The 25,841-nt window shown below is 38.5% G+C and overlaps 1 protein-coding gene across 1 annotated transcript in view; it reads right to left on the bottom strand.

Annotated features, from left to right (window-relative positions):
* Positions 1-25,841, bottom strand: part of MFSD4A (major facilitator superfamily domain containing 4A) — a 62,708-nt gene that overhangs the window by 27,108 nt on the left and 9,759 nt on the right. The window contains exons 2-3 of the mRNA XM_074308960.1: positions 6,607-6,805; positions 5,208-5,450 (exon numbers count right to left, since the gene is read on the bottom strand). Of these exons, the coding sequence (XP_074165061.1) occupies positions 5,208-5,450; positions 6,607-6,805 (442 nt within the window). The remainder of the gene's footprint in view (positions 1-5,207; positions 5,451-6,606; positions 6,806-25,841) is intronic.

Genomic DNA, 25,841 nt, shown 5'->3' with positions numbered 1-25,841 from the left:
ACGGTGGAGGGCGAGCTCCCAGGTGACTGGGGAGTTGAGCTAAGGAGGCATCACATGGGGACACAGAACTGGCTCCGGAGGCCGGGAGACCCGCCTGTCACTGCTCCCTTCTCGCCTGGAGCAAATAACCTGATTTTTTTTTTTTTTGGGGGGGGGTCAGTTTTCTCCTCTGCCAACTGAAAAGTTAGATTAACTGCGTGAACTTTAAGGGCTCTTCCAGTGTTCAAAGGACAGGATGGGGCTCTCAGCCCGGAATCCTCTGTCTGCAAGAGACAGTGTATGTGTGTGTATATATATATACATTATAAATGTAGTATGTGTATGTGTACATATTCATTACACACAAATACATGTTATACATACTATATTATAAATATGTACATGTGCATACATACAACTAACTATATTATACCTACCACATGTATATACACACATATAAATATACCCAAATACATGCATGTACATACCTATGTACATGCATGTAACCATTCTACATATGGATGTATATCTGTCATCTATATGTTCATACATATATGTGTGTGTGGATATACAGGTTTTCATTTATGTGGCAGCTATGATGGGTCACAGCCCAGGGTCTGCATGTCTAGCTGATGAATGCAGAGAAATAAAAACTAGTTATAGCTAAGGAACGCGGAGGAATTAAAACCTATTACTCCTTATTTGGCCTCTGTAGAATCCCTCTCCTGACTTTTATTTGTCTTTTGTAAAAACTCTTACTTGTCTGATTCCTCCTCCTCCTCCTCCTCCTCCTCCTCCCACTCCCCCTCCCCCCCCCCCCCTCTCTCTCTCTCTCTCTCTCTCTCTCTCTCTCTCTCTCTCTCTCTCTCTCTCTCTCTCTCTCTCTCTGTCTCTCTGTCTCTCTGTCTCTCTCTCTCTGTCTCTCTGTCTCTCTGTCTCTCTGTCTCTCTCTGTCTCTCTGTCTCTGTCTCTCTCTGTCTCTCTGTCTCTGTCTCTCTCTGTCTCCTCTCTCTCTCTGTCTCTCTCTCTCTGTCTCTCTCTGTCTCTGTCTCTCTCTCTGTCTCTCTCTGTCTCTGTCTCTCTGTCTCCTCTCTCTCTCTGTCTCTCTCTCTCTGTCTCTCTGTCTCTCTCTCTGTCTCTCTCATTCCTTCTCTCTCTCTGTGCTCTCTCTCTGTGTCTGTTTTTCTCTGTCTCTGTCTCTCTCTTCTCTGTCTCTCTCCTTCCCTTCCCCCTCCCTCCAATTTACAACCTTGGAGCCCATTAGCTTGTTAGTTAAGCCCCAGACTTTCAGCATATAAAGCCCTCCCAAATGTTCTCTAAATGCTAGATTCTTAGAGATAGTCGGCCATTTTTGACATAACAATCTTTTGGGATTATCAGAGAATCTCCTTGAATTCTTTCAATCCTGCTACAATCCGTGACTCACACACTTCACCTACTATTAGTTGTTGGAGGGCTAGCCGTGACTGAGTTCAAATACTTCCTCTCTACGACGCTGGGCAAATCACTTCACTTTCTTTTGCTTCAGTTTTCTCATCCGCAAATGGGGATAATCTGCGCACCTGGCTCTTTGGGTTGTGGTGAGAATGAAATGAAAACTTCCGTGAAGCTCTTTGCAAACTTTAAAGCCCAATATAAATTCTAGCTATGAAAGAAAACTTCAATGAGATCTTCCTCAGCTCTATTAAATGCACGGTGTGATTGTGTTAACACTCGGCAAACTTTAGAGGGCTCTAAAATGCGGCTGGTATTACCTCTACGCCCGGCATCTCCAGCTATAGCTCAGGACCATTGACTTTGGGCCCTAAAATTGGGTTCTAAAAGGTAGAGGACTTCCTTTAGAAGGACTACAAAGAAAAAAGGAGGGCATGCTAAGAGGGCGGGATGGGGATTTCCATTTCCCAGTGGGAGGACTGTTTGTTTTCTGACTGAGCCAATGAAAAAGCCCGGAAATCCTCTGGCAAATACATAACAAAAAAAAAGCCCAAACTAAAACAAACAAACAAAAAAAAAAAATCCCAACAAAATAAAACTCAGGGATCTCACCATTATAGAGCCTGGGCTTTGACACTAAAGCTTAAGCTTCCGGCTTCCTGGCTACCGAAGTCCCAATCCAGATACTTAATCGCAATGGCCAGAGCTCCTTCCCCTCCAAGGTGCTCATTGACTGGTCTGGCTGACAGTCATTGTTTCCAGAACAATGGGCAATATGGGTGAGGGGTGGGGCAGGGCAAGGAAGAAGGGACTGTCCCTGAGAAGCCCAGTGCAGGTGCTGACCCAGAGGAAGGGAAGAGGGAGTCCGGGGGTGGGTGATGAAAAATGGGGAAGAGGAAGAGGAAAAGGCCATCCCAGGAGATGGTTGGGGATGGAAGGGATAGCCCCGATGGCCAGTTGCCCTTGCCCAGCTGGATGGGAGGCTGGAGCGGGGGTGGCTCACCCTTCTGGAAGGGAACTAGTAGCTCAGGCTAGAGCTGGTGGGCTTCTAGCAAGAGATGGCAAGGGACTCCAAAGGGAGACAGACTCTCACTCTCGGGATTTCCTTGACCCTGCATTCTATTTAACTCCCTGACAGCAGAGTCCAAATCCCAGCTGAGAATTCAGTATCGGTGTTTATTTTGGGTAGGTCAACAGGCCTTAGTTTCTTCATCTGTACAACAAGGGATTAGACTAGGTGATCCCTAAGCATACTTCCAAATCCGAAAACCCAGGGGATAATGAAAATGCTAAGAGCGCACATTTATACAGCGCTCGTTTGACTTTTATTATAGCCCCATTTTATGGATGAAGAATTGGCCGCCAGAATCACACTAATGGTTAATAAAGCAGGACTCAAACCAAGTTTTTTTCTGTTGTCTAGCCCAAATGTCTTCCTGAGTTTACTAGGTAACCCCAACATCCTAGCATCTTATCCCATCTCTCACTTTGTGCTGAGAGAAGACCATACCTAAAGAACTATTCCCAAGATCCCAAGGGTGCTCCTATGTCAGCTTCTCCACCTAGGCTAAAACCCAGAGGGGAATGTTTGTGTGGCTAATGGCAGAGCCAACATCACCCCACAGACAGTGTATTGGGTGAGTCCTGAATCTGCTTCTCCTTTGACATCGTGGTGCAAAGGGGAGGTGGGAAAGAGTGGTCTCCAGGCCCTATAGTGGAGTCTCCCTTCCAGGGTGCACATTTCCCCTTTCTCAGTTCCCTACCATTGCAAGCCCTCCCAGAAAGAATTTCATTCACCCCTGTCCTATACAGGAACTCCCGGAAATATCCTGGGCAGAGGGAAAATCCTGGAAACCATAGATTTGGAGGTGAAAAGGGCCTTAGAGGTCATTTATGAGAGGATTTTACAAAAGAACTGTGACCTAGAGATGTCATGACTTATCTGAAGCCTCATAGTGTTTCAGTAGTAGAGATAGAATTCTAACTCAGCTCTTCTGTGGGTATCAGGTCCATTTTGTGCTTAATAGGGTACTGCCCTTGTGCAGTAGATCATGGCCTCCCTCTTTGCCACATTTCCCAGTGTTACCTCAATCCCTCTTGTTGTCCCTCCTTTTTCTTGCAATGGAGGAAGAAAACAACAGGTCTTTGTCTTCTGCAAAACAACCCTTCAGAGCTCCGAGACTAGTTCTGAAACTATTTTCTTCCAGGTGCAAGCATCTTCCCAGTTTCCTTTCATAGTTTTCTCTTCCATGTTTTAGTCCCATTACACTGGCAGCTGTTCCCCCATCTCCAGTCTCCATGAATGTGCCTAGGTCAACTCCACACCTGAACTGTATTCACTCTTCCTTTTTACCTATTAGAATCTTTTTTTTCTTACAAGGTTCAGCTTTGTTGAAACCTCTCCTTCCCCTTGCTCATGTCTCAGCCATGAATAATATTTTTCTCTCTGAATTTTCCTGTAGACATTTACTTTGCCTTTATCACATCTGTCTTATATCATATTTATTTATGGATTTGTCTTATCCCTCATCCTAGGGGTTCCTTGGGGACAGAGAACCTTATTGTGGTTTCCATGCTGATGGGTACAATTTTATTTTGGTCTAGACCTGTAAATTAGTATACAGAACTTCCAGTAAAAAATTCCTTCCAACAATTCTTATTAGCAACTGTTCTATAATTTATAATCTTAGAGAATTTCCTGGGCCATGAGAAGTTACATAATTTGGCCAGGTTCATACACCCAGTATGTCAGAAGCACATAGGCAGATCTTCCCGAGACCCCCGTTAGCTGTGTATCTATTATATATAACCAATTCTTAATAATATTGAACTTCATTGTGTTGCACTGCAGTGAATTGGGTTAAATCCTTCCTGATCATATGTTCTCATTTTCCAAGCCTTTCATTTTTTGGGTTGAGGAAATTAAGGGAACCGAAAGGATTGGAGCAGCAAATGATGGTGGGAATTGAGTAAACCACATTGACTCCATCTCATGACTCAATTCTGGAGCTAACCATGTTCCCTTTCTATTCAATTATGGGTTTAGCCCAATTTCTGTCTTATGAGAAAACTTCATTCAATTGTGGGAATCTGGAGAAGCCTTATTGTATTGTTTGAACCTATTCCTGCATAACTGGGAAACTGGATCACTTCTATGGGCTGCATAGAGACCCTAAGGATCTAGGTTATGCTGACCAGAAACCAGTCAAAGCCAAAGATTTATTCAATGAGTTTTCTCACAACTATACATCTCAAGCAGCCCATACACCTGAAATCTGGTCCTGTACCTGTACCGATCATTCAAATATTGTTTCCATGTTCCTTTGGTTATTCCCAGACCCTTGGGGGAAAAATGGAATCTTTCCTTTTCTGATTTCAGGGAATTGTACCTGTTCACTCTCCCCCTCCCAATTTAGAAAATCCCTAATCTTTCCCCTAATTAGAAATCAGATTATTTAATGTTGTATTCTAGTTGTTCCCTTTTCATTAACTGGCCTTATTTGATTAATTCTTTTTAGTCCATAAAAGTCTGCCCTCACCTGTATTTAGGGTCCAGGTCAATTGAGGAGACACTGTCTCAAATTTTGCTGGTCAATTGCTATGCTTAATAAATATACAATTTTTGATATTTGCAAAATTGCAAATAAAACAATATTCTCAGAAAATCAAACCTTTGTTTCTCTTTCACAGGGCACTGCCCTCCCAAAAACATTTACACAAATCAGAAACACTGTGAGAAGTCATTCTGACATCCACCAGTATCCTACCCATCCCCACTGTGGTATGGTACTCACGTTTATTAAGGCCATGATCCAGAAGGCATAAGACATCTGACTTCCTACCCAGGGGTGGGTAGGCAGCTCATGGTGGGTCAGGTTGGGCAGAGCATGGTGAGGGGTCAAGATCTTTCGGAAATGGGAGCTGCCACCTCTGTCATGGTTTGTGGCATTGGTTGGTAGACAATCAGTCTCAGAAAGGAAGGGGTCAGCGATGAGGGGGCTCAAAAGAGCACCAAAGCCCACGAAAAAATGGAGAACCTGGGAGAGAATAGTAGTGAAGACAACCAGTATACAAGGGAACTCAGTCACTTCAAACTTTGCTAAGCTCCAGACATCTCACCCTCTCCCATCTCCTACGGGTTCATAGGATTTACAGGCAGAGGAACCTTGAAGCAAGCTTAGTCCTTCTCTCTCATTTCTGATGGGGAGGCAACAGCTCACAGAGGGGATGTGATTTGCCCAGTGGTCACCCAGTTAATAAGAAGCAATGACTGGATTTAAATCCAGGCTCTCTGATGCTTTTTTTGCTGCCTCATGATGCACAGTGAGGACTTCTGCAGGCACTAGAAGTTTGGAACAGATGACTTCCTATACCTCCTTCTAGTTCTGACCTCCCATTAGGGAGACTGTCCCCTGATGCAGAAAAAGCAAAAACTCAGAATCAGGAGTGAGATGGGGTGCAATGGGGCTTTCACCCTAAAGGAGACCATAAAGCACAAAATGTTAGGGCTGAAAAGGACCTCGCAGCTCATGTAGTTTAGTTACCATTTTGTACTCAGATGGGAACCGACCTGCCCAAAGTCTCATAATGAGAAAATGGCAAACCTAGGATCCCAGTCCTTGTCTGCAATCTGTGACATCAAGCTGTGGGACCTGCCTACCTTTGGCTTTTAAAAATAGAACTTTTTGACTCTTGACTTCCTAGCCCCAAATTGGGGTAGGAGAGCCCTACCCAAGCTTAGGGACTGGTTAACTTCCTGAGGAGGAATGACCAACACAGGAGAAGGGAAAGTGAAGGAACTGGAGCACCAGAGTGTTTGGGAGGAAGATGGCCAAGGAGGGTGATGGGAAAGGGGGGGTGGATGAAGACAAAAGCTGGGTGGGGGGAGGAGCAGTAAGGAGAACTGACTTTGAAATAAGAGGGCCTAGAATCGAATCCCATCTCTGCCACTTACAACCTATATGTAAGTTGTTTCATGTCCTTGGGAATTACCTTATTATCTATAAAATGAGTTGGGTTTGTTGATTTCTTGGATTTCTTCTAGCCCTTAATTATATGAGATAGATGGGGGCTGGACACTTGGGGGAGGGAGGAGAGAAGGGTCAAGTTAGATAAAATGGATTGTGTAAGAATGAACCCAAATCACCATCACCACTTAAAAAGGCCCTTTTTCTCATCTGTCCCCAGGCTCACCTGGAGGAAGACGGCCGAATCCTTTTGGTAGATCTTCACCAACTGCATGTTGGCCACTGTGTCTATGAATCCCATGGCCAGACCAGCTATAGCTATGACTGTAGCCAACACCTTCACATCTTGGCAGAGGGGGATGACAGCAAACACTAGTGAGATGGTCAGAGATGAAGTGAAGAGGACGCACAGTGATTTGGCCAGCCTGGGTAGGGAAGTAGGTGGGGAGTCAGTGAGGGAGAGAAACTCTTCCTCTGGGTATCTGCCATGAGGGCCGTTCTCCTTGGTGAGAATAATGCCCAGAGGAGCCCCTGTCACCCTTACTTGCTATGGGACCTCAGGCAGATCACCTGGTCTGTGCCCCATCAAATGAGAGGGCAGAACTAGGTCCTCCATCTCCCATAGGGAGGAATCAGAGGAAAAGAGGGTCAGAATGCCTGGATGGATGGATACCAAATGCAGGTGGGTGCCAGGGAAAAATTAAATTTTGTACTCTGGCTGGGGGTAGAGAGCTGCTAATATGGTGGGATGAAAAACTCCCCATTCTCATCCATCCCTAGTCAGGGGCCTATCCAGCTATTCACATACAGGCCTAAGTCTCAGATAATAATAGATCACAATTACAAAACACTTTTAAGATTTACATAGCACTTTCCTCACAACTCTGTGGGGCTGATAGTAACAGAATTTAGTATTCCCATTTTACAGAAGAGAAAATAAAACCTGGAGGTTAAGGGACTTGCCTGGAGTCACACAGCCAGTGAGTACCTGATTTTAACTCAGGTGTTTCTGCACACCTAGCTGCCTCTCTATAACGAAATGCATGCTTTATAGCATCATGGCATCAGAACTAGGAAGGGACCTTTAGAGGCCATTAAGGCTGATCTCTTTTTTGATGTGGGATTTGAATCCAGGACTACAAGTGTAGTGTATCAGCAACTACATTACATTAGCCTCTGTCAGGGTCTGTCTTTGGAAAGCTTCCTTTCCCATTCTTCTCTTCTCCTTTGGCACACACTGAATGGCTAAGATTCCCCTAGAGATGACTTGCAAGTCTCCTCTGCTAATGAGAGCAAGCCCAAAACAAACTGAGAGAATAGTCAGACAAGGAGAACACACATCCAGGGCTGGAGGCTGTGGGATGGCGAAGGCCAAAGGGGTCATTCTGGAATGGTTTTGGTGCTGAACTTGATGGCAGAAGGATGGAACAGTGACTCTAGAGGCTTTGAAATTCCCATGCTCTGGGGAGAAAATGATAGTTTCTAAAGCTGTGGTCTGCAGAGATCCCCCTGCCTTTATCTGTAGAAGAAAATTGTAGTTTTCTACACTTCGCTAATCTCTTCCATCTTCTATTAAACTCCTTTATCTCAACTGCCTCACAGATTGGTTGGCTTTCCCTCACTGATAGCTGCAGTTCGTTATTTTATTTATTTATTTTTTTTGGTTCTGTTTCCAAGCAGGTCTGATGGAGGAGATTACTTATCATGTGCCTTCCCAATTGGTTTGTTGAGTGGGAGTGGAGGCTCCTTCTTACCAATCTAAGGCTTTAAAGAGGATCTGTCCCCTTGTGGTCACCTAGGGAACCCAGCCTCTTAGACTCAGTCAGAGCGGGCCTTGGGGGGATGAATTTAATGTGCACATGCTCTTTCTCTTTTTTAGGAGAAATAAGAACCTGGACCATATCATTAGTGACCAGGCTGATATTCAGTGTGACTATGATGCAAAAATTAGTCCCCAGTGCTGGGAAGTATTTTTGAGTTGGCAGGGACCTGAGAAATCAACCTGGAGTCCATGGATAGATTTCAGGGGATGCATGAAATTGGATGGGAAAAAGAAATTACATTCTCACTTTTACTAACTTGACTGCAAAGTTATCATTTCTTTCAATTATCAAATTCAAAGAAAATATTCCAAGGAGTCTATAGGTGCACCACAGTGCCAAAAAGAGTAGGGGTCCATGATACACAAAAGGGTTAAGGACCCCTAAGGTAATATGATCTTCACATTTTGTTTTTGTTTTGCTCTTTGCTGAGACATTCAGGTCCTCCTGACTTCAAGGCTGATGCTCTATCCACCTAGCTTCTCCCCAACCCTGATCTTCACATTTTATAGAAAAGGAAAATGAGGCACTGGGAGGTGACTTGGCCAAATTCTCATAGTCATTTTCTTGCCATCACCTTCATGCCTGCTTGCCCCAGATGTGTGTCTTGACGTTTAGCTCAAGGTCCTGCATATAACAGGTGCTTATTGGATAAACAAATGTAGCTACTTTCTGCTAAACTAGAATCTTTATTGTGAAGCTCAGTGCAGGGACAACTTATTTATGTACAACTGTGTAAGTTCTGAAAATTGTACTCTCCTGGCTACTGAGAGACTTTGAACCTTCCTGGTAAAAAACAAGCCATGATTTTTCGCAAAATAAATGTTGCACTGAAAATCTAGATTTTCATTTAAAACACATTTTTAAAAAGGTCTTTGTAGCCCCCTTCCAAATGTGCACCCGAAGACTATCTATATTACCCATACTTAGTTTCAGTCTCTGGCAATGACAGTCTAGCACAATCCTCCCTTGAAGTCCTTAACCATAAACTTGCTCTTCTACTTATATTCGCCTGTGGCATTTCCAAAGAACTTTTCTTCATGGTGATAGAAACTAATTTGATAGGCTGCTTAAAGCTCAAGTATTAATGAGTATTCACCCAACTTCTAATAGAGTTTTACTAAAGAAAGGGGAAAAAAAGATAAATAAAACATGATCCCTGTCCTTAGTCCTTGCTCTGGTACTTGCTCTAAAAGAATAAAACTTGAGTGAATATTCACTCAACTTCTAATAGAGTTTTACTAAAGAAAGAAAAAAAAAAGATAAATGAGATATGGCTCCTGCCTTTAGTTCTTGCTCTCCTACTTACTCGAAAAGAGTAGTTAAATGACCTTCCAGCTTTGAAGATCATACGACTTCTAATCTAGTTGGAGAAAAAGTTATTTCCATTCCATTCAACTCAGCAAACATTTACCAAGTATGTCCTAAGTTCAAAGTATTGTACAAGGGCTGGGGGAGAGAAGGAGGAAAGAAAAAATCAATAAGATTGTGGGTTCTTGCTCTCAAGAACTAGCCACCACAAGACCTCTGAGGTTTAGTAGGAAGATAAACAATAATCTAGACTTCAGTGGTTCTGCATCCTTCCCAGAGTTTACCCAATGCCCAACCAGATCTTCTCTTCCTATGTAACTCCTGCCCATGAAGTGGGACTTGAGTTCAAATTCTGCTTCTGGTGCTTTTTACTTGTGTCACTTCACCAACCTAGACCTTGGTCTCCTTCCCTAAGTGAAAGGGTGGGACAGGTTGTTCTCTGAGATTCCCTCTCAGAGGAGCTCCCAATCTATCATTTTGGGATTCTGTGTTTTCCAACAGATGGTGAGAATCTGCTCCTTCCTCTAGGCTTCCCCCTGTTCTCTGGGCAACAACAAGGTTGCCTGTCCATTAGCTTTTTTCTCTAACCATATGGTTAGACCACCTCCTTTCCCCCTTAAAAGCTAGTCCCTAAGTATATCACATTCATATAGACTTTTTCCCCTTCACAATCAAGTATTTGAAAATTGAGGCTCATCTAACAGAATAGGTAAGACAACAGGTACTTAATATATATTTATATACTTGGGGAATGACAAATTATGCAGTTTGGATTAAGGATTTATAAAAAAGGAAAGTAGGAATGGGAAAGTCAATTGGAGTCAGAGTGTGTAGGGTGAATCCCTGGCCCAAAGTTTGGTTGTTATTGAATGATCAATAGGGAGCCCCTGAAGGTTTTTGAGTAGTGGAATAGCTGGATCAGATATGTACAGTGCAGTGATTTCCTAGAGAGGGCTGCCTAGGGCGGATTAGAAATGGAAAGTTAATGCCGAGATCAGCCAGGAGGCTCTTCCAAGTTGTCCAGGTAGGAGGTGATCAAGTCTAAGCTAGGTGCTGCCTATGGGAATAGAAGAGAATAAACACATGTGAGGAGGATGATATGCAAACTCTCCGAGTTAAGTGACAAGAGATTAAAATTACAGTGTGAGACAGCCAAGGAGAAGTCACATGGCTGCACATGATCAAGGGCCCTTGGAAGAATATAGACCATCCACACCGTGAACTTGGGGGAAGAAGAGATTGCTGTAAGCTGGGGTCATCAGAAGCAGAAAGAAGGAGCTTGTTGGCAGGGCTTTTCAGGAAGTGGGAAGTGGCTGGGACTAAATCCCCCCTTGGGAACCTTTCCAGGTGACAATTTTCACCTTAATAGGGGATTTTTGCTATGTTGTTCATTTGTTTCACTCATTCCTGCCTTTTTGTCCCCATTGGGGATTTTCTTAGCAAAGATAGCAGAGTGGTTGGTTATTTCCTTCTCTAGTTCATTTTACAGATGAGGAAACTGAGGCAAACAGGGTTAAATGACTTGCCCATGGTCACACAGCGAGTAAATGTCTGAGGTCTCAGGAAGAGGAGTCTTACTGACTCCAGGTACTCTAGTGCTCCACAAAGCTGTCCCCCTAATAAGCATTATCCTGACTTAATGCTTTGCTGTATGTGTAAATGATAATAACAGTCCTAACAGGGCTAGTGGCAAAGATTTGGGAATGCAAAAGTATCAAGGAATATGTTCCCAAACAGCTGCAGATGGATGGTTAGTACCAGATAATGGCCTGAATGAATAGGGATCTGATCAAAACTGGGATAAATCACTTAAGTGGGAAAGGAGAGGGTTGGCCAGATTGTCTCTGAGGTTCCTTCTGGTTCTGTTATTTTATCCTTCAGAAGTATTTGAAGCCAATATGATAGTATTGTAGAAAGAAGCAATTTAGCCCAGCTCCCTCCAACTTCATTAAAGATCTAAGAGCATCAGACTGAGTAGTGATTGGGAAATCCAAAGAGGAAACCCAGAAGTGTCATTTTTTAGCACAAGATCACATATTTGTCTCAGGCAAGTGAACAGAGCAGGCACTATGAAACAGGTGATCTCAGAGAGCAGACACAGACCTCAAGAGCAGAATAAAAAAAAAAAAAACTGGCAGAACTTTCAGCTAGCTGTTGGGGTGAAGCAAACAATCATCTCTTGGCACTCAAACCTGAGGGAAATCTAAAACTATGTTGTCCAGATCCAAACAAGGATCTGGAGCCTAGAATGCTCAGGGAGTTGTTAGATTGCATAGGGTCCAATGAAAATTTGCAGCAACCTGGCCCACGTTCACCACTATGATTCTTAAAGAACACAGTACCAAATGTCTGAAGAATATGGTGTCATGGTATCAGATATGATAAGCCAGGAACATACAAAATCACAATGGTCCTACCAGAGGAGTTTAGTGCTTGGATTTAATACAAAGTTCTAATTTGAGAAATAAAGCTGAAGGAATGAATAAACAACTAGAAAAACAAATAAGGTGCTATGATGATGGCAGATGGAAGAGAATATCTTCAATATACCTACAAGCAAAGCCTCAAAGGAAAATGTAACTTCACAAGTTCAATTAGAGTTTCTAGGAGAAATGAAGCAAAAGCTTTAAAAAAAAGAATTTAACATTCATTTATAAACGAAATGGGAATGCTAAAAAAAATTAGAAAAGAAATGAGAACTACAGAGGAAAGACTTGGAAAAATAACAGTTTAGCAGAGGAGTTATTTATCAAAGTAACTTTTTTTTTTACACAAAACTTTATTTGGATAACTGAAAATGAGAGCAGAACAACAGCAAATGATGATAGTGTGAGACAATGTGAAGTATTAAAACGATTCAAAAGATTGAAGAAAATAGAAGGTATTTTATATAAAAATTAACCTGGAATTCAGATGAAGAGAGAGATAATAATCAGTGAATTACTTAAAAGCAATGACCAAAAAAATAAAAAACATCTTGGATATCGTTTTTCAAGGAATAATAATAGAAAACTGCACAGGCATATTAATATAATGAAGCAAAATGAAAATAAAAAGAATCTACCAATTTCTTCATTAAAAAAAAGAAAATTCCCCTTAAGTGTCATACTTAAAATCTATAAATCCAGCTCAAATAAAAATATTACAAGAAATCAGAGAATTCAAGTTCTAAGGAACCACAACCAATATTACGTGAAATTTAATAACTATCATTTTAAAAGATTAGAGAGCACAGAATATGATATTCAAAAAGGTAAAAGATAGAATGACTTACTCAGCAAAACTGAGAAAAATCTTGTGGGGAAAATATTGGTCTTTAACTAGAGGATTACTAAGCATTTCTGAAATGCAAATACAGAAATCAAAAGAAACACAGAAAGGGTAAATACAAAGATATAATTGGAAAGGGCTTCCAAACAATAAAGTATTTACAATGGTGAATATCTAATGGTGAAGGAGAATATATGATACATATTCCCACAGAACCCTAATGTCATTAGGGATAATAAAGGGAAGCAAATAAGACACAGGGTTTGAGAATGGTTTTCTTGTGTTTTGATTATTTTTTTTAAGTTAAAAGAAAGAGGAAAAGCACAATAGAGAAGAAAGGAGGAGGGAAGGTGAAGAAACATATCTCATATAATCAGAGTATAGAAGTAGAAGTTTATACAAATAAAGAAGGGGTGAGGTGGAGTGAACATCCCTTGAACCACAGAACCCTAATATCATTAGGGATAACAAAGGGAGGCAAATAAGACACAGAGTTTGAGAATGGTTTTCTTGTATTTTGATTATCTTTTTTTTAAGTTAAAAGAAAGAGGAAAGGTACAATAGAGAAGAAAGAGAGAAGGAAAGTGAAGAAACATATCTCAAATAATCAAAGTATAGAAGTAGAAGTCTAAACAAATAAGGAAGGGATGAGTAACACATACCCCCCCCCCAACTCACAAAGAATTTAGTGTGCCTATGCATTCAACTCTACAGGGAAACAAAAAGGGGGAAATAAAAAGAAGAAACCCATGATAAAGAGTATGTGGGGAACAAAAAGAGGAAAAAAGCATAAGAGAAGAAGGTGGAGGAAAATATTGCTAATAATACTAATAGTTAACATTTACATGGTGTTTATTATGTGCCAAGCATTTTACAAATATTATCTCACTTGATCTTTACAACAACCCTCAAAAGTAGGTATTATTATTATACATAATTAATGATCATACTATTAATATGAATGGGATAAACTCACCCATAAAACAGAAGATAGTGGAAGCAATTAGAGAGCAAAACCTAATGATATGTTGCTTACAAGAAATATACTTAAAACATAAATACCCACATAGAGCTAAAATAAAGGTCTGGAACAAAATCTATAATGCTTCAACTGAATTCAAAAAAGTAAACAGCAAACATGATCTTAGACAAGACATCAGAAAAAAATACTTATTTAAAAGTGATAAATAAGGAAACTACATTTTGCTTAAAAGTATCAAATGAATTAATATCATTACTTAACATACATCAAATAGATAACATCTAAGCATATAAAGGAGATGCTAAGAATGCTAAGTACATTGTATCCAGAAACAAAAATGAAACAATAATACTGGGGAAACCTCCATGTACTTCTTTCAGAGCTAGTTAAATCTAACCAAAAACTAAATAAGAAACAAAATTTAGAACAACATTTTAGAAAAGTTAGATATGATAGAACCCTGGAAATTCCTAATTTGGAATAGAAAAGTATATACATATAAATGTACATATATATTTATTTCATAAATGTGCATGGCGTTTTTACAAAAAGTGGATACATTAGAATATAGAAACTTCACAAATTAATACAGAAAAGGAGTAATATTAAACACATCCTTACAGATTTTATAGACAAAATGCAATAAAATTATATTTAATAAAGGGTCATTTAAGAGAGGATTAAAACTTGACTAGAGACTAAATTATAATCCAAAAGAATTGATGAGCAAACCCCCCCATATATATGACAGACAATTTCATTAAAGATAATGACAACATGAAATGACATACTAAAATTTGTGGGATGCAGCCAAAGGGGTATTTCTAAACACTTTCATCAACAAAAGACAGAACAAACAGCCACATGAATTAGACATTCAATTAAAACAACAATAACAACTAGAAAGCCAACAAATGAAAAAAACCCAATTAAATACCAAAATAGAAATCTTGAAATTCAAAGAGGAGATATTTTTAAAAAGCTGCTATGAATTAATAAAGAAGAATAGATAATTCATTAGCCAATTTGATAAATTTTATAAAAAGGCCAAAGAAAAACAAATTACCATTATAAAAATGATAAAAAGAGCATTCACAATAAATGAATAACAAAAGATATTATTAAAAACTATTTTGGCCAACTTTATTCCAATAAAACCAATCACTTAAATTATGAAGTAGATAAATATTTATAAAATATAAAATATGCAGATAAATAGAACAAGAAATAGAGAATTTTAAATCATCCAATCTCAGGAAAAGAAATTGAATAAGTCATAAATGTATCCCTAAGATGAAAAAACAAAGAAATCTGGCACCAGATTGACTTTAAAAAGAATCATTTTTCATATATTCAAAAATAATTAATTCCAGTATTCCACAAACTGTTTGCATTTTTAAAATAGAAAAAGATTTTTACATATTCCCTCTATTCTATAAATGGAGAAGTTAAAATAGAGAAAGAAAACTATAAACCAATGTCTCTAATGATTGGTGTAAAAATTTCAAATAAAATATTAGCAGAGAGGATGCAGTAGTATATCACAAAGATCATATACTGCTACCCAGTTGGAGTTATGGCAGAAACACAGGTTTGGTTCAGTATCAGGAAAAATATAAACATAATTGATAGTAGTAATAACAAGAACAACAAAAATAATGTGATTATGTCAATAGATGCAGAAAAAGCTTTACAGAAGATACAACATCTATTTCTCTAAAAAAAAACACACTGTAAACAGGATCAAATGATTCTGTTCTTAGTGAAGCAAATGATATAAATCTAAAATCAAGTGTTAACATTATATGTAATAGGGATAAACTCTAGTTTACTAGTTTACTTACTTTCAGTAAGATCAGTAATAAAGTAAGGATATCCATTGTTACAACTACTATCTGACATGGTACTTGAAATGTTACTTATAGCATTGATAGAAAAATAAGTTGAGAGAATAAGCATAGATGAAGAAGACATAGATAATATGATATAACAAGATCACTTAAAAATCTAGGGAGTCAACTAAAAATTAATTGAAAGAATAACTTCAGCAATTTCAAAACCTAAGTTAAATCCATATATATTACCAGCATTTTTGTGTCTTACCACAAAAACTAGCAGAATGAGATAGAAAAATACCATCTCCTACAGAATGCATAAAATACTTGGAAATCTACTTACCAAGATGTACACAAGAATTATGAATACAATTACCAAATACTGTTAACAGAAATACAGACAAATTGAAGAGACTAATTTTTCATGGGTAAGTTGAACCAATATAATAAAAATGACAATACTACTAAAATTAAGGAAGGAAGGAAGGAAGGAAGGAAAGAAGGAAGGAAGAAAGGAAGGAAGCAAGGAAGCAAGGAAGCAAGGAAGGAAGGAAGGAAGGAAGGAAGGATTTATTAACTACTTACTAGGTAACAATCCCAGAGCTAACACTTTAGAAATATCGATTTGATCATCACAACAACTCTCTAACTCTAAGCACTTACCTTGATAGGTATGACAAATGATAAATATTTCCATTTTATAATTGAGGATTCTAAATCAAACAAAGGTAAAGTGACTTGCCCAGGATTACAGGGGTAGTAAATGTGTGACACTGGATTTAAACTCAGGATTTCCCGACTCCAGGTCCAGTGTAACTGTGCCCCCCTCGTTACTTATTTATAAAACTAGAAAAAAATAGTAAAATACATCTGGAAGAACAAAAGGTCAAGGCAAATAAGAAAAGTACTGAAAAGTAAGAGGAAATAATGGGGACTTAGCAGTACTAGATCTCAAATTATATTACAAAGCAGTAATCATTAAAATCCTTTGATGTAGGTTAAAAAAAATAGAGGTCAAACAATGGAATAGATTAGGTATTCAACATACCGAAGCAGATAAAACTTAAGTCTTATAAACTCCAAGTACTAGAATAAGGAGTTTTTGGCCAAAAGTGCTGGAAAAACTGGAAAGCTGTCTAGTAGAAATTACATTTAGACTAAGATACCACATAATATACCAAGATAAACTCCAAATGACCTGGATGTTAAAGGTCACATCATAAACAAATTTGAGGAAAGGAAAATTACCTTTCAAATCTATGGATTAGGAATGAACTCATGACCAACCAAGCATCACAGAAGATAAAATAGACAATTTTGATTAAGTAAAATTAAAAAGTTTTTGTACAAATACAATACAAATAAACTTAGTGATTAAGTGGGGAAAATAATCTTTGCAGTAAATTTTTCTGATAAAGTTTTCATTTCCAACTACATAAGAAAGTGATTCAAATTTATAAGAAAATGAAATATTTTCTAATTGAGAAATGGTCAAAGGACATGAATGGACAGTTCTCAAAAGAAATGTAGCCATATGAAGAAATGCTCCAAATAGCTTCTAATTTTCTATCTGATAATTAGGAAAAATGCAGATTAAAGCAACTCTGAAGTTCTAGATCAGATTGGCAAAGTTTACAAAGAAAGAAAATGATAAATATTAGGCAAAAAAATAGGCTCATTGATGCACTTTTGGTAGAGCTATGAATTTGTCCAATTATTCCAAAGAACAATGTGGAACTGTGCCCACAAAGTTGTTAAACTGTGCATATTCTTTGACTTAGTGATATCTCTACTAAGTCAATATCCCAAAGAGATCAAAGAAATAGAAAATGGTAGACATACAATAATTTTTAGAACAGCTCTTTTTCTAGTGGCAAAGAACTAGAAATTAAGGAGCTTTCCATTAACTGGGGAGTGAATAAACAAATTTCCAATAATATCCTTCATATGAATGTCATAACATACTAATGTGCTGTAAGAAATTATGAAATATATGGTTTCAGAGAACTTAAGAAACCATGTATGAACTTTTGTAGCATGAAGTAAGCAGAGATGGGAGAATAATTCATATAATTACAACAATATTATAAAAATTAAAAATGTTGAAAGATTTAAGAACTCTGGTCAATAGAATGATAGAATGTGATCCTAAAGGACCAGTGGCAGTGAAAGCTGCCCACCACTTAACAGAGAGATGATGGATTAAATATGAAGAATGTGACACATTTTTTGAGATATGGTCAATATGGAAATTTGTTTTGCTTAATTATTTCAATTTGTTAACAAAATTTTTGTTTTGTCTTTTTCTTGCTTTTTATTTTTTGGACTTGGATAACAGAACTCTTCATGTCATTATTTTTGTAATTAATATTATATTTGTAATGCTTATTTATCACGTTGGTAAGGGACTCAAATACAGATTTATAAACATGATATCTTGAGTATAGAAGTCAGTCCATTAATCAATATACATTCATTAATGTATTAATGTGTTCCAAACATTGTGCTAACTGCTAGTTTTATAAAGAAAAGCAAGACAGTTTCTGGCCTTTGAGGAGCTCACAATCTGATAAGCATACAGTATTTTTTAAATGCTTGCTTGTTTGAACTGCCAATTTAACATGATAATATTATTACTGATAAGTGTCCAAAATTGAATCTGATCCAGCTGCTCTCAGTTGACACATACCTTATACTGATATTTCTTTGAGGAAATCCAAAAACCAGAGGAAGAAGCATAATAGAAAAAAACATTTGGCTAAAAAAAAATCAATGGAAGAAGAAATAAAGAGCAATATAGGAATATAAGGAATTCCAGAAACTGAATAAATGTTGAAGCATGATGTAGCAATGATGGGAGACTTTAGTAATGCATATATCTGTGGGAATATTTTTTCTTTAACAATGACAGTTCAATTAATAAATTCTTGGTTTGTTTTAGTGATAATTTTATTCTTCAAAAAGTGAAGGAGGAAATAGAATGCATTGTTATTTTATGTTTGATACTGACCAACAGGTAGGAACTGGTAACTGAAGTAGAGATAATGGAAACCTTGGAATGGGAGTGTAAAAGTGGAACAATCATGCCATCTTAGAATTCAAAATAGAGAAAAGGAGGAAAGCTAGTAATAGTGTGACATGAATCCTAAGGAAGAATCTTTGGGAAGAATCAACTTCAAAGGGTTCAGAAAAAACATAGGTAAAATTTTAAACCTAAAATTATTCTTGGTCTCTGAGGGAAGGGACTATCTTAAGAATTAAATCCTAAGTATACAAATAGGAATGATTCCAATGAAGAAAAATAATCTTCAGAAATTGTTATGATACGTGAGGAACTCACTGACCAACTAACATTTTAAAAATACAAACAAGAAAAATAGAAATAAAATACAAAACAGAAGATAATATAAAAAGGAGCAAGGTTTTATAAAAATAGGGTCAGAAATGCTATGTTCAGAATGGACTGAGACTAGTAAAGACAAAAAAAGTTATTTTAGCTATGCTGAAGGAAAAGATGAAGATCAAGAAAGGAACAAAATGTTTATTCAGTATGGACAAAACAATTACAGATGATAGAGAGAGGGATAGTACTTTTTATGTAGTAGGCACTTAATAGATATTTGTTAAATTGAAATGAAGGCAGAATTACTCAACTTTTATTTTGCTCCCATCTTTTTTGTAAAGAATAATGAATTCTGAACTAGAATATAGAGTTGATAGAGTGCTGAAATACAAGATAAGTGAGAAAAATAATAAAAAAAATACCTAGATACCCTTAATGAGTTCAAGTCACCAAGACCGTAAAAACTGCATTTCAGGGTTTTGAACGAATAAATAGATATGATCCCTGATTTTTTGTCAATGATCTGTAAAAGATTTTGATAAATGGTAGAGTTGCCAAAATAATGGAAAAAGGCAAATGCTGGTCTAATTTTTTTATAGGAAGAAGGTAGAATCTGTAAATTATAGGCCAATGATTGTAATTTCTATTTCTGATAAGAACAACAATAAAATTAGAACACATTTTAAAGGGATAAATGGTAATTACTTAGATTTTAAATTAATGACTATCAAGATCACAAAGAGCCAGCAAGATTTCATTAAGAACAGTTCACGTCAGGCGTACTTCATTTCCTCTTAGAAGATGTGCCTGCAACCTATTTATCAGAGGAATCTTATAGGTATACTCTCTTTTTGGGAAAGATGGAGAGGTGTGGATTAGATGATAGTACATTTTAGGTGGAATTTAACTTGTTGAATGACTGAGTAGATTCAAAGGATAGTTGCTAATTGATTCATGTCAATTTTGAGGAAAATTTTTTGTCTCATGCAGTTCAACTTTATATCAATAATATAATTAAAAGCATAGATGTATATTTATCACATTAGCAGATTATACAAAATTGGGAAGAAGTGATGCACTGGATGACAAAGCCAAGATATGAAAAGATCTCTACAGACTGGAATGGATGACCTAATTAAGGTAAAATTTAAAAGAGATAAATCTAAAATCCTGACCTGGGGATTTTCAAATTACCCCCCCACCCCCGTTTGAAACTTTGGAGTCATCTTCAAATGTGCTCTCTCCCTCCCATTATATATCTATATCTATATTATCAGTTGTCAAATCTCATAAATTCTCTCCTCTACAACATCTTTTACTTTCATACCCTTCTTTCACTCACATGGTTACAGTTATTTCTCAGTTCCTCATCATCTTTTGCCTGGATTATTACAATTGCCTTCTAATTGATCTCCTTGTATCATCTCTCCTTTCTCCAATTAGTCTTTCATCCAGTGGCCAAAAATAACTTCCTGAAGTACAGATCTGACCATTTCCTTGCCTATATGGTTCCTTTTATCTTTGATATGAAATACAAACTCTCCTGTTGGATATTAAAACCCCTTTGGCTAGAAAATTATTCATAAGAAACACAATACCCATTATTCATATGAAGTCATGTAAAACATATTTCCACATTAGGTCTGTTGTGAAATTAAAAAAAAATAAAAAGGAAAAAATGCTTCAATGCATTCAGCTTCATCAATATTTTCTCCAGAAATGGATAGCATTTATTTCATCACGGATCCTTTGGAATTTCCTTAGGTCACTCTCTTGATCAGAGTAGCTAAATCTTTCATAGTTGATTGGTCTTAAAATATTGCTGTTATTGTGTGCAATGTACTCCTGGCTCTGTTCACTTCACTTCATGTCAGTTTATTTGTCTTCATGAAGTTTTTTTCTGAAGTATTTCTGAAAGCATTCTGCTCATCATTTCTTATAGCACAATCATATTCCATCATAAACATATACCATAACTGGTCCAGCCATTGCCCAACTAATGGGCATTGCCTCAGTTTCCAAGTCATTGTCATCACAAAGAGAGCTGCTATAAATATTTCTGTACATATGAGTTATTTTCCTTTTTCTCTGATCTCTTTGGGGTATCCTAGTAGGAAAATCGCTGAAAAAAAGATGAGATTTTTTGTATGCTCCAAGCTTCAATGTGAGTCACTAATGTGATACTGAAGGTGAAAAAACCTAACTCAGTGCATAAATACTTTGTAAGAATCCTAACAGAGTAGTGTTCAGAAAGAGGAAGGTGACAATTCTACTATCTAGAATATCATGTTCAAGAGTGGACATGGAACACTGACAAGTTGGAGGTTGTCCAGAAGAAAGCAATCAGGAGAGTGAGGGAACTGGAAGGCATTCTAGAAGTCTGAGGAAGTAGGAACAGTAAGCCTAGAAAAGAGACTTAAAGGGCTATGAAAGTTATCTTCAAATATTTAAAATGTTATGGGTTTGTTCCATTTGGCCCCAAAAGCAGACTTTGGAGGATTGACGGGGGTGGACAATGGAGTTGTGGGAAATTTATAGAATGGCATATTTTTGCTCAGTGGAAGGGAAAATTTTGTATCTAAAAATGAGCCATGATGCATTAAGAGGTGGTGATTTCCCCTTCATTGAGGGGGAAGTTGGTTTTGCTTTCTCTGCCATCCCCATTAAATTATATTTACTTTGTATATTTAAAAAATATGATTATATGTGCACATGCTATTTCCCCTGAATAAATGTAAGTTCCTTGAGAGTAAAGATTGTTTTACTTTTGCTTTGGTACCCAACCCCAACAGCACAGTGGTGGGACCAGGGTAGAACTTTAACAAAGGTTTGTTGATTGAATGACTGGTGCTACAAAAGTATGCATTGGACCTTCAAAACCTTCCTTTCCACTCTTAAGATTTCTGAAGTGGCTTGCCCTAGGCCCCATACCTGGGAAGTATCCAAATCAGCTCCCAACCCTCCATCCTCCACATCCCATCATGTCCGTAGGAGGAACTCCAGGAACACAATAAACTTTCATTTATAGAGGCAGCATGGTACACAGTGGTTAAATGCATGACCTGGAGCCAGGAGAGGCCTAGATTCCTATCTTTCCTGTGGCATTTACCAACTATGTGGCCATGGGTAAGTCACTGAGCTTTGTTTTTTCTAAAACCAGGAAAATATTGCCTGTAGGAAAGTTATCTCATAGGATTGTGGAATCAAGTTGAATACTCATAGAATCATAGATCTAGCCTGGAAGGGAAGGAACCTCAGAGGACAATTCCCTCCATTTTACAGATAAGGAAACTCAGAGGCCAGGGAGATCAATGTATATAAAGGCTTTGTGAACTTTAAGTGGTCAAATATCACTTGTTATTATTGTCCATAGGAGAGCGATCAGTGGAGGATTTTTAGTCACAAGCCTAGCTTTCCCTCAAAGCCTTTGCAAAAGAAAGCCCAAGGAGTTATTTTTTAAAATCTTTAATTCATTTACTTTTCTCCACTTAAAATTATTTTACTTTAAAAATTGCATATATAGCTTTCAACATTCCCTTTTATGAAATTTTGAGTTCCAAATTTTTTCTCCCTCCCTCCTTTCCTTCTCCTCACTCCAGATGACAATCTGATACATGTACAATCATATTAATCATATATGAGAGAGCTGGTTTTTTTAAATAGCTGAAGAAAATTGAATTTAGGAAGATTTTTTTTTTTGCTGAGGCATTTGGGGTTATGTGACCTGTCCAGGAACACAACCAGGAAGTGTTAAGTGTCAGAGGTTAGATTTGAACTCAGGTTCTCCTGGTCTTCTACCCACTGTACGACCTAGCTGCCCTGGAAGAATTTTTTTTAAAGCCAAGAAGCAAAGTCATACTTAAATATGTTTTAAATCCATCTCTATTTCCAATGGATTGTGTTCCTCCACAAGTGTGAATAATGGGGAGTAGAGTCAAATGCTGTTAAAGACATTAAAGTGATGCTTTGGTTTATGAATCGGTCCCTTCCTTACAGACACTGCTCAGTTGGGAGCTTTTTCACCTTCCTCCCCCCGTTAACTTCTTTTCTCCTGTTCCCATCATTCCACTTCCCCCTCTGGAGCAAAGCCTGCTTGAAGCAACATCCCTCCCTACCCACCTCCCAGTCTGACTCCCACCCCCACTTCTGGCCTGCCGGATGAGCCCAGTGCATTTCAAATTGGCAAGGTTCAGAATCACTGTGCCAAAGTCCAGAGAGAAGGAAGGAAATGGAGAGCAGACGGGAGCAAGTCAGTGAGAGTAGGCGGGAGCAGGAGCAGCTCCTAGGCTTCCTCCCAACTGATGTTGCCCCTATTTCTTTCTGCTTGGGAAAAAATTATCTATGATGCCAGAGGTCAGGAGGGCCCTTAGAAATCATCTAGTTCGAGTGTGCTTCACAGCATAGCATTTTGACTCTTTTTGTTGTTGTTTGCTTGCATTTTATTTTCTTTCTCATTTTTTTCTTGTTTGATTTAATATTTCTTGTACAGCAAGATAATTGTATAAATATGTATGCATATAATGGATTTAACATATATTTCTACCATGATTAACATATATTGAATTACTTGCCATCTAGGGGAGAGGGTAAGGGAAGGGGGGAATTGGAACATAAGGTTTTGCAAGGGTTAATGTTGAAAAATTATCCATGTATATGTTTTGAAAATAAAATGCTTTAATTAAAAAAAAGAAATCATTTTACAGAGTGGGAAACTGAGGCCCCAAAAGAGTAAAGTGACTTTACTTTTTCAAGATCACACAGGTAGAGAGTTGCAGATCTGGAAATCGCTCAGGTCCAACTGATACCTGATTATGATCTTGCAGTGGAAGAAGGGACTAGGGAGGCTGATCTCAAAAGCCCTTTTCTCATTCCAGCCCTGGCAGAGCCTTCTGGGAACAAATAGAAGAGGGGGGCCTAGAATTGCTCCCGATGCAATCTGGGATGGCGGGAACTAGGAGGAGGCCACAGACAGAGACATGCTCCTCACAAATAGGAGTGAGAAGTGAGGAGGGAGGGTGAGCCAGAAGAGCAGAGGTGATCATGGTATTTCGTCTTTAGGAACTTGAGAGTTCCTCCTGTCTCATCTTAAGGTGTGGGAACAGGGCCAGGGTGGTGAAATAATGAGCCCAAAGTCAGTAAGAGTCAAGATTTGAACTCGTATCCTTCAGCTACCAATCCAGTGACCTCTCTGTTTGTTGCAGCAGCTGGTTCTGGAAATGTACCCTGTATCCCAGAGCTTAATCTGAACTAGGTTAAATATTAACAGCCCCAGACAGAAGGAGAGAAAAGTTAAAGAAGTTATAGCTTTCGGAACTTCATCTGGATGGGGTAAGATGGGAGAAAGAGCCTGAGATAGAAGAGGGGGAAGGGGATCTTTCACTCTGGACACTGGCCTGAGTAGAGAGCATGGAGGTCCCTCTCTGGCTGCATTTGCTGTGTGATCTTGAACCTTAATAAACTTCTCTGGACCCTAATGTTCTGTTCCTTTAATGGTTTATCTGTGTGGGGTATACACATCAAATGTTTAGAATGTACAAGGCTGCCTCCTTGAACTTGGACGTCATACTTAGAGAAGTGAGACATTTGATTCAAAGGCTTCCCAGCTCTGAAAACTGGTGGCCCTCTAGACTGATGACATTGGCCCATGGGGAGGGTCCTAACTCACCCAGATCATGTGTGCCCATTTGGGGAGGGCCTCTCAGCCCAGGCCGGGGCAGCCACATTCCTCCAGCAGCGCCAACCCTCGTGTTCCATTACATTGCCATTCATCTCACGTTCTTTGGCTTGTGGCTGATTGCCAAGGTACTTGGGCCTGGGGAGGTACTCTGTGGCAGGGAAGCATAAAGAATTAGCTGGTGTCCTCTATCTCTTCCACTCACTGACAACGAAATTGAGAGCATCGCCAGTACCAACCTTATTATCAACAATAATATGGATTTCAACTAGGGACCCTTTGAGGAGAGGGGCAGCACACTTCCCCCATCAAACTTCAGAGCCAGATAAGGGGGGAAAATCTGCTTTAGTTACTTCTCTGAGGTGAGGTGAACAGTGGGACAAACAGTCTGTCTTCTTACTGAAAGTCTCCCTCACCAATTTGGACCATAAAAAGCAGTTACTGCCCGCAGGGCAAAGATGGGGGTGAGAGAGCAGAAAGTTCAAAAAGGGCTAGAGAACACGCAAATAGATGTCCACGTCGGTCAGGTGCCTTTGATCTAAGATTGATGACACTGACTCTAGAAGAGCAAGGACCAGATGGGAATGCCAGCTTTGCTTTGGGGAGTGCCAAAGAATCAAGAAATCCTCAGTTTGCTGGGAAATTGTCCTTGTCTTTTGGGAATTCCCAGTCTGATTGGGAGACAGCTTCTTCTTGTTGGAAACTCCCAAGTTTCATGGAAAAAGCTAACAAACAATATAGAGAAAGGCACAATATATCACAGAATGAATAAACATTAAAAACTCCATATACAGTGAGAACAAATGGATATAAAAGAAGGTTTTGAATTCCTGAAAAATTGAATGGTCTTTTAGAACCAATTCAATTTTTTTTAGTCAAAAATAGTTTAAATGTATTGGGAGAGGGGTCTGGGGAGTAAGAATGTTGTTTTATTTAAAGGAATTCTGCAGCAAAACTTTTTTTTTCCCTGAGGCAATTGGGGTTAAGTGACTTGCCCAGGGTCACACAGTGTCTGAGACCAGATTTGGCCTCAGGTCCTCCGGACTTCAGGGTTGGTCCTCTATCCACTGCACTACCTAGCTGCTCCAAACTTTTTCTAAAATGAATTGGATAAGAGGTAGGTGATCTGAATTGTAGTTTTGGCTGTCACTCATATATGAACTTGGGCAGGTTGTTTAATAGCTGACAACCTCAGTTTTCTCATCTGATCCCCTTCCGGTCTTGCC

This window comes from Sminthopsis crassicaudata, chromosome 4, assembly GCF_048593235.1.
Source record: "Sminthopsis crassicaudata isolate SCR6 chromosome 4, ASM4859323v1, whole genome shotgun sequence".
NCBI classification, from domain to species: domain Eukaryota; kingdom Metazoa; phylum Chordata; class Mammalia; order Dasyuromorphia; family Dasyuridae; genus Sminthopsis; species Sminthopsis crassicaudata.
The sequence above is the reverse complement of the archived record's forward strand: the minus strand, read 5'-3'. Positions and strand labels throughout refer to the sequence as shown.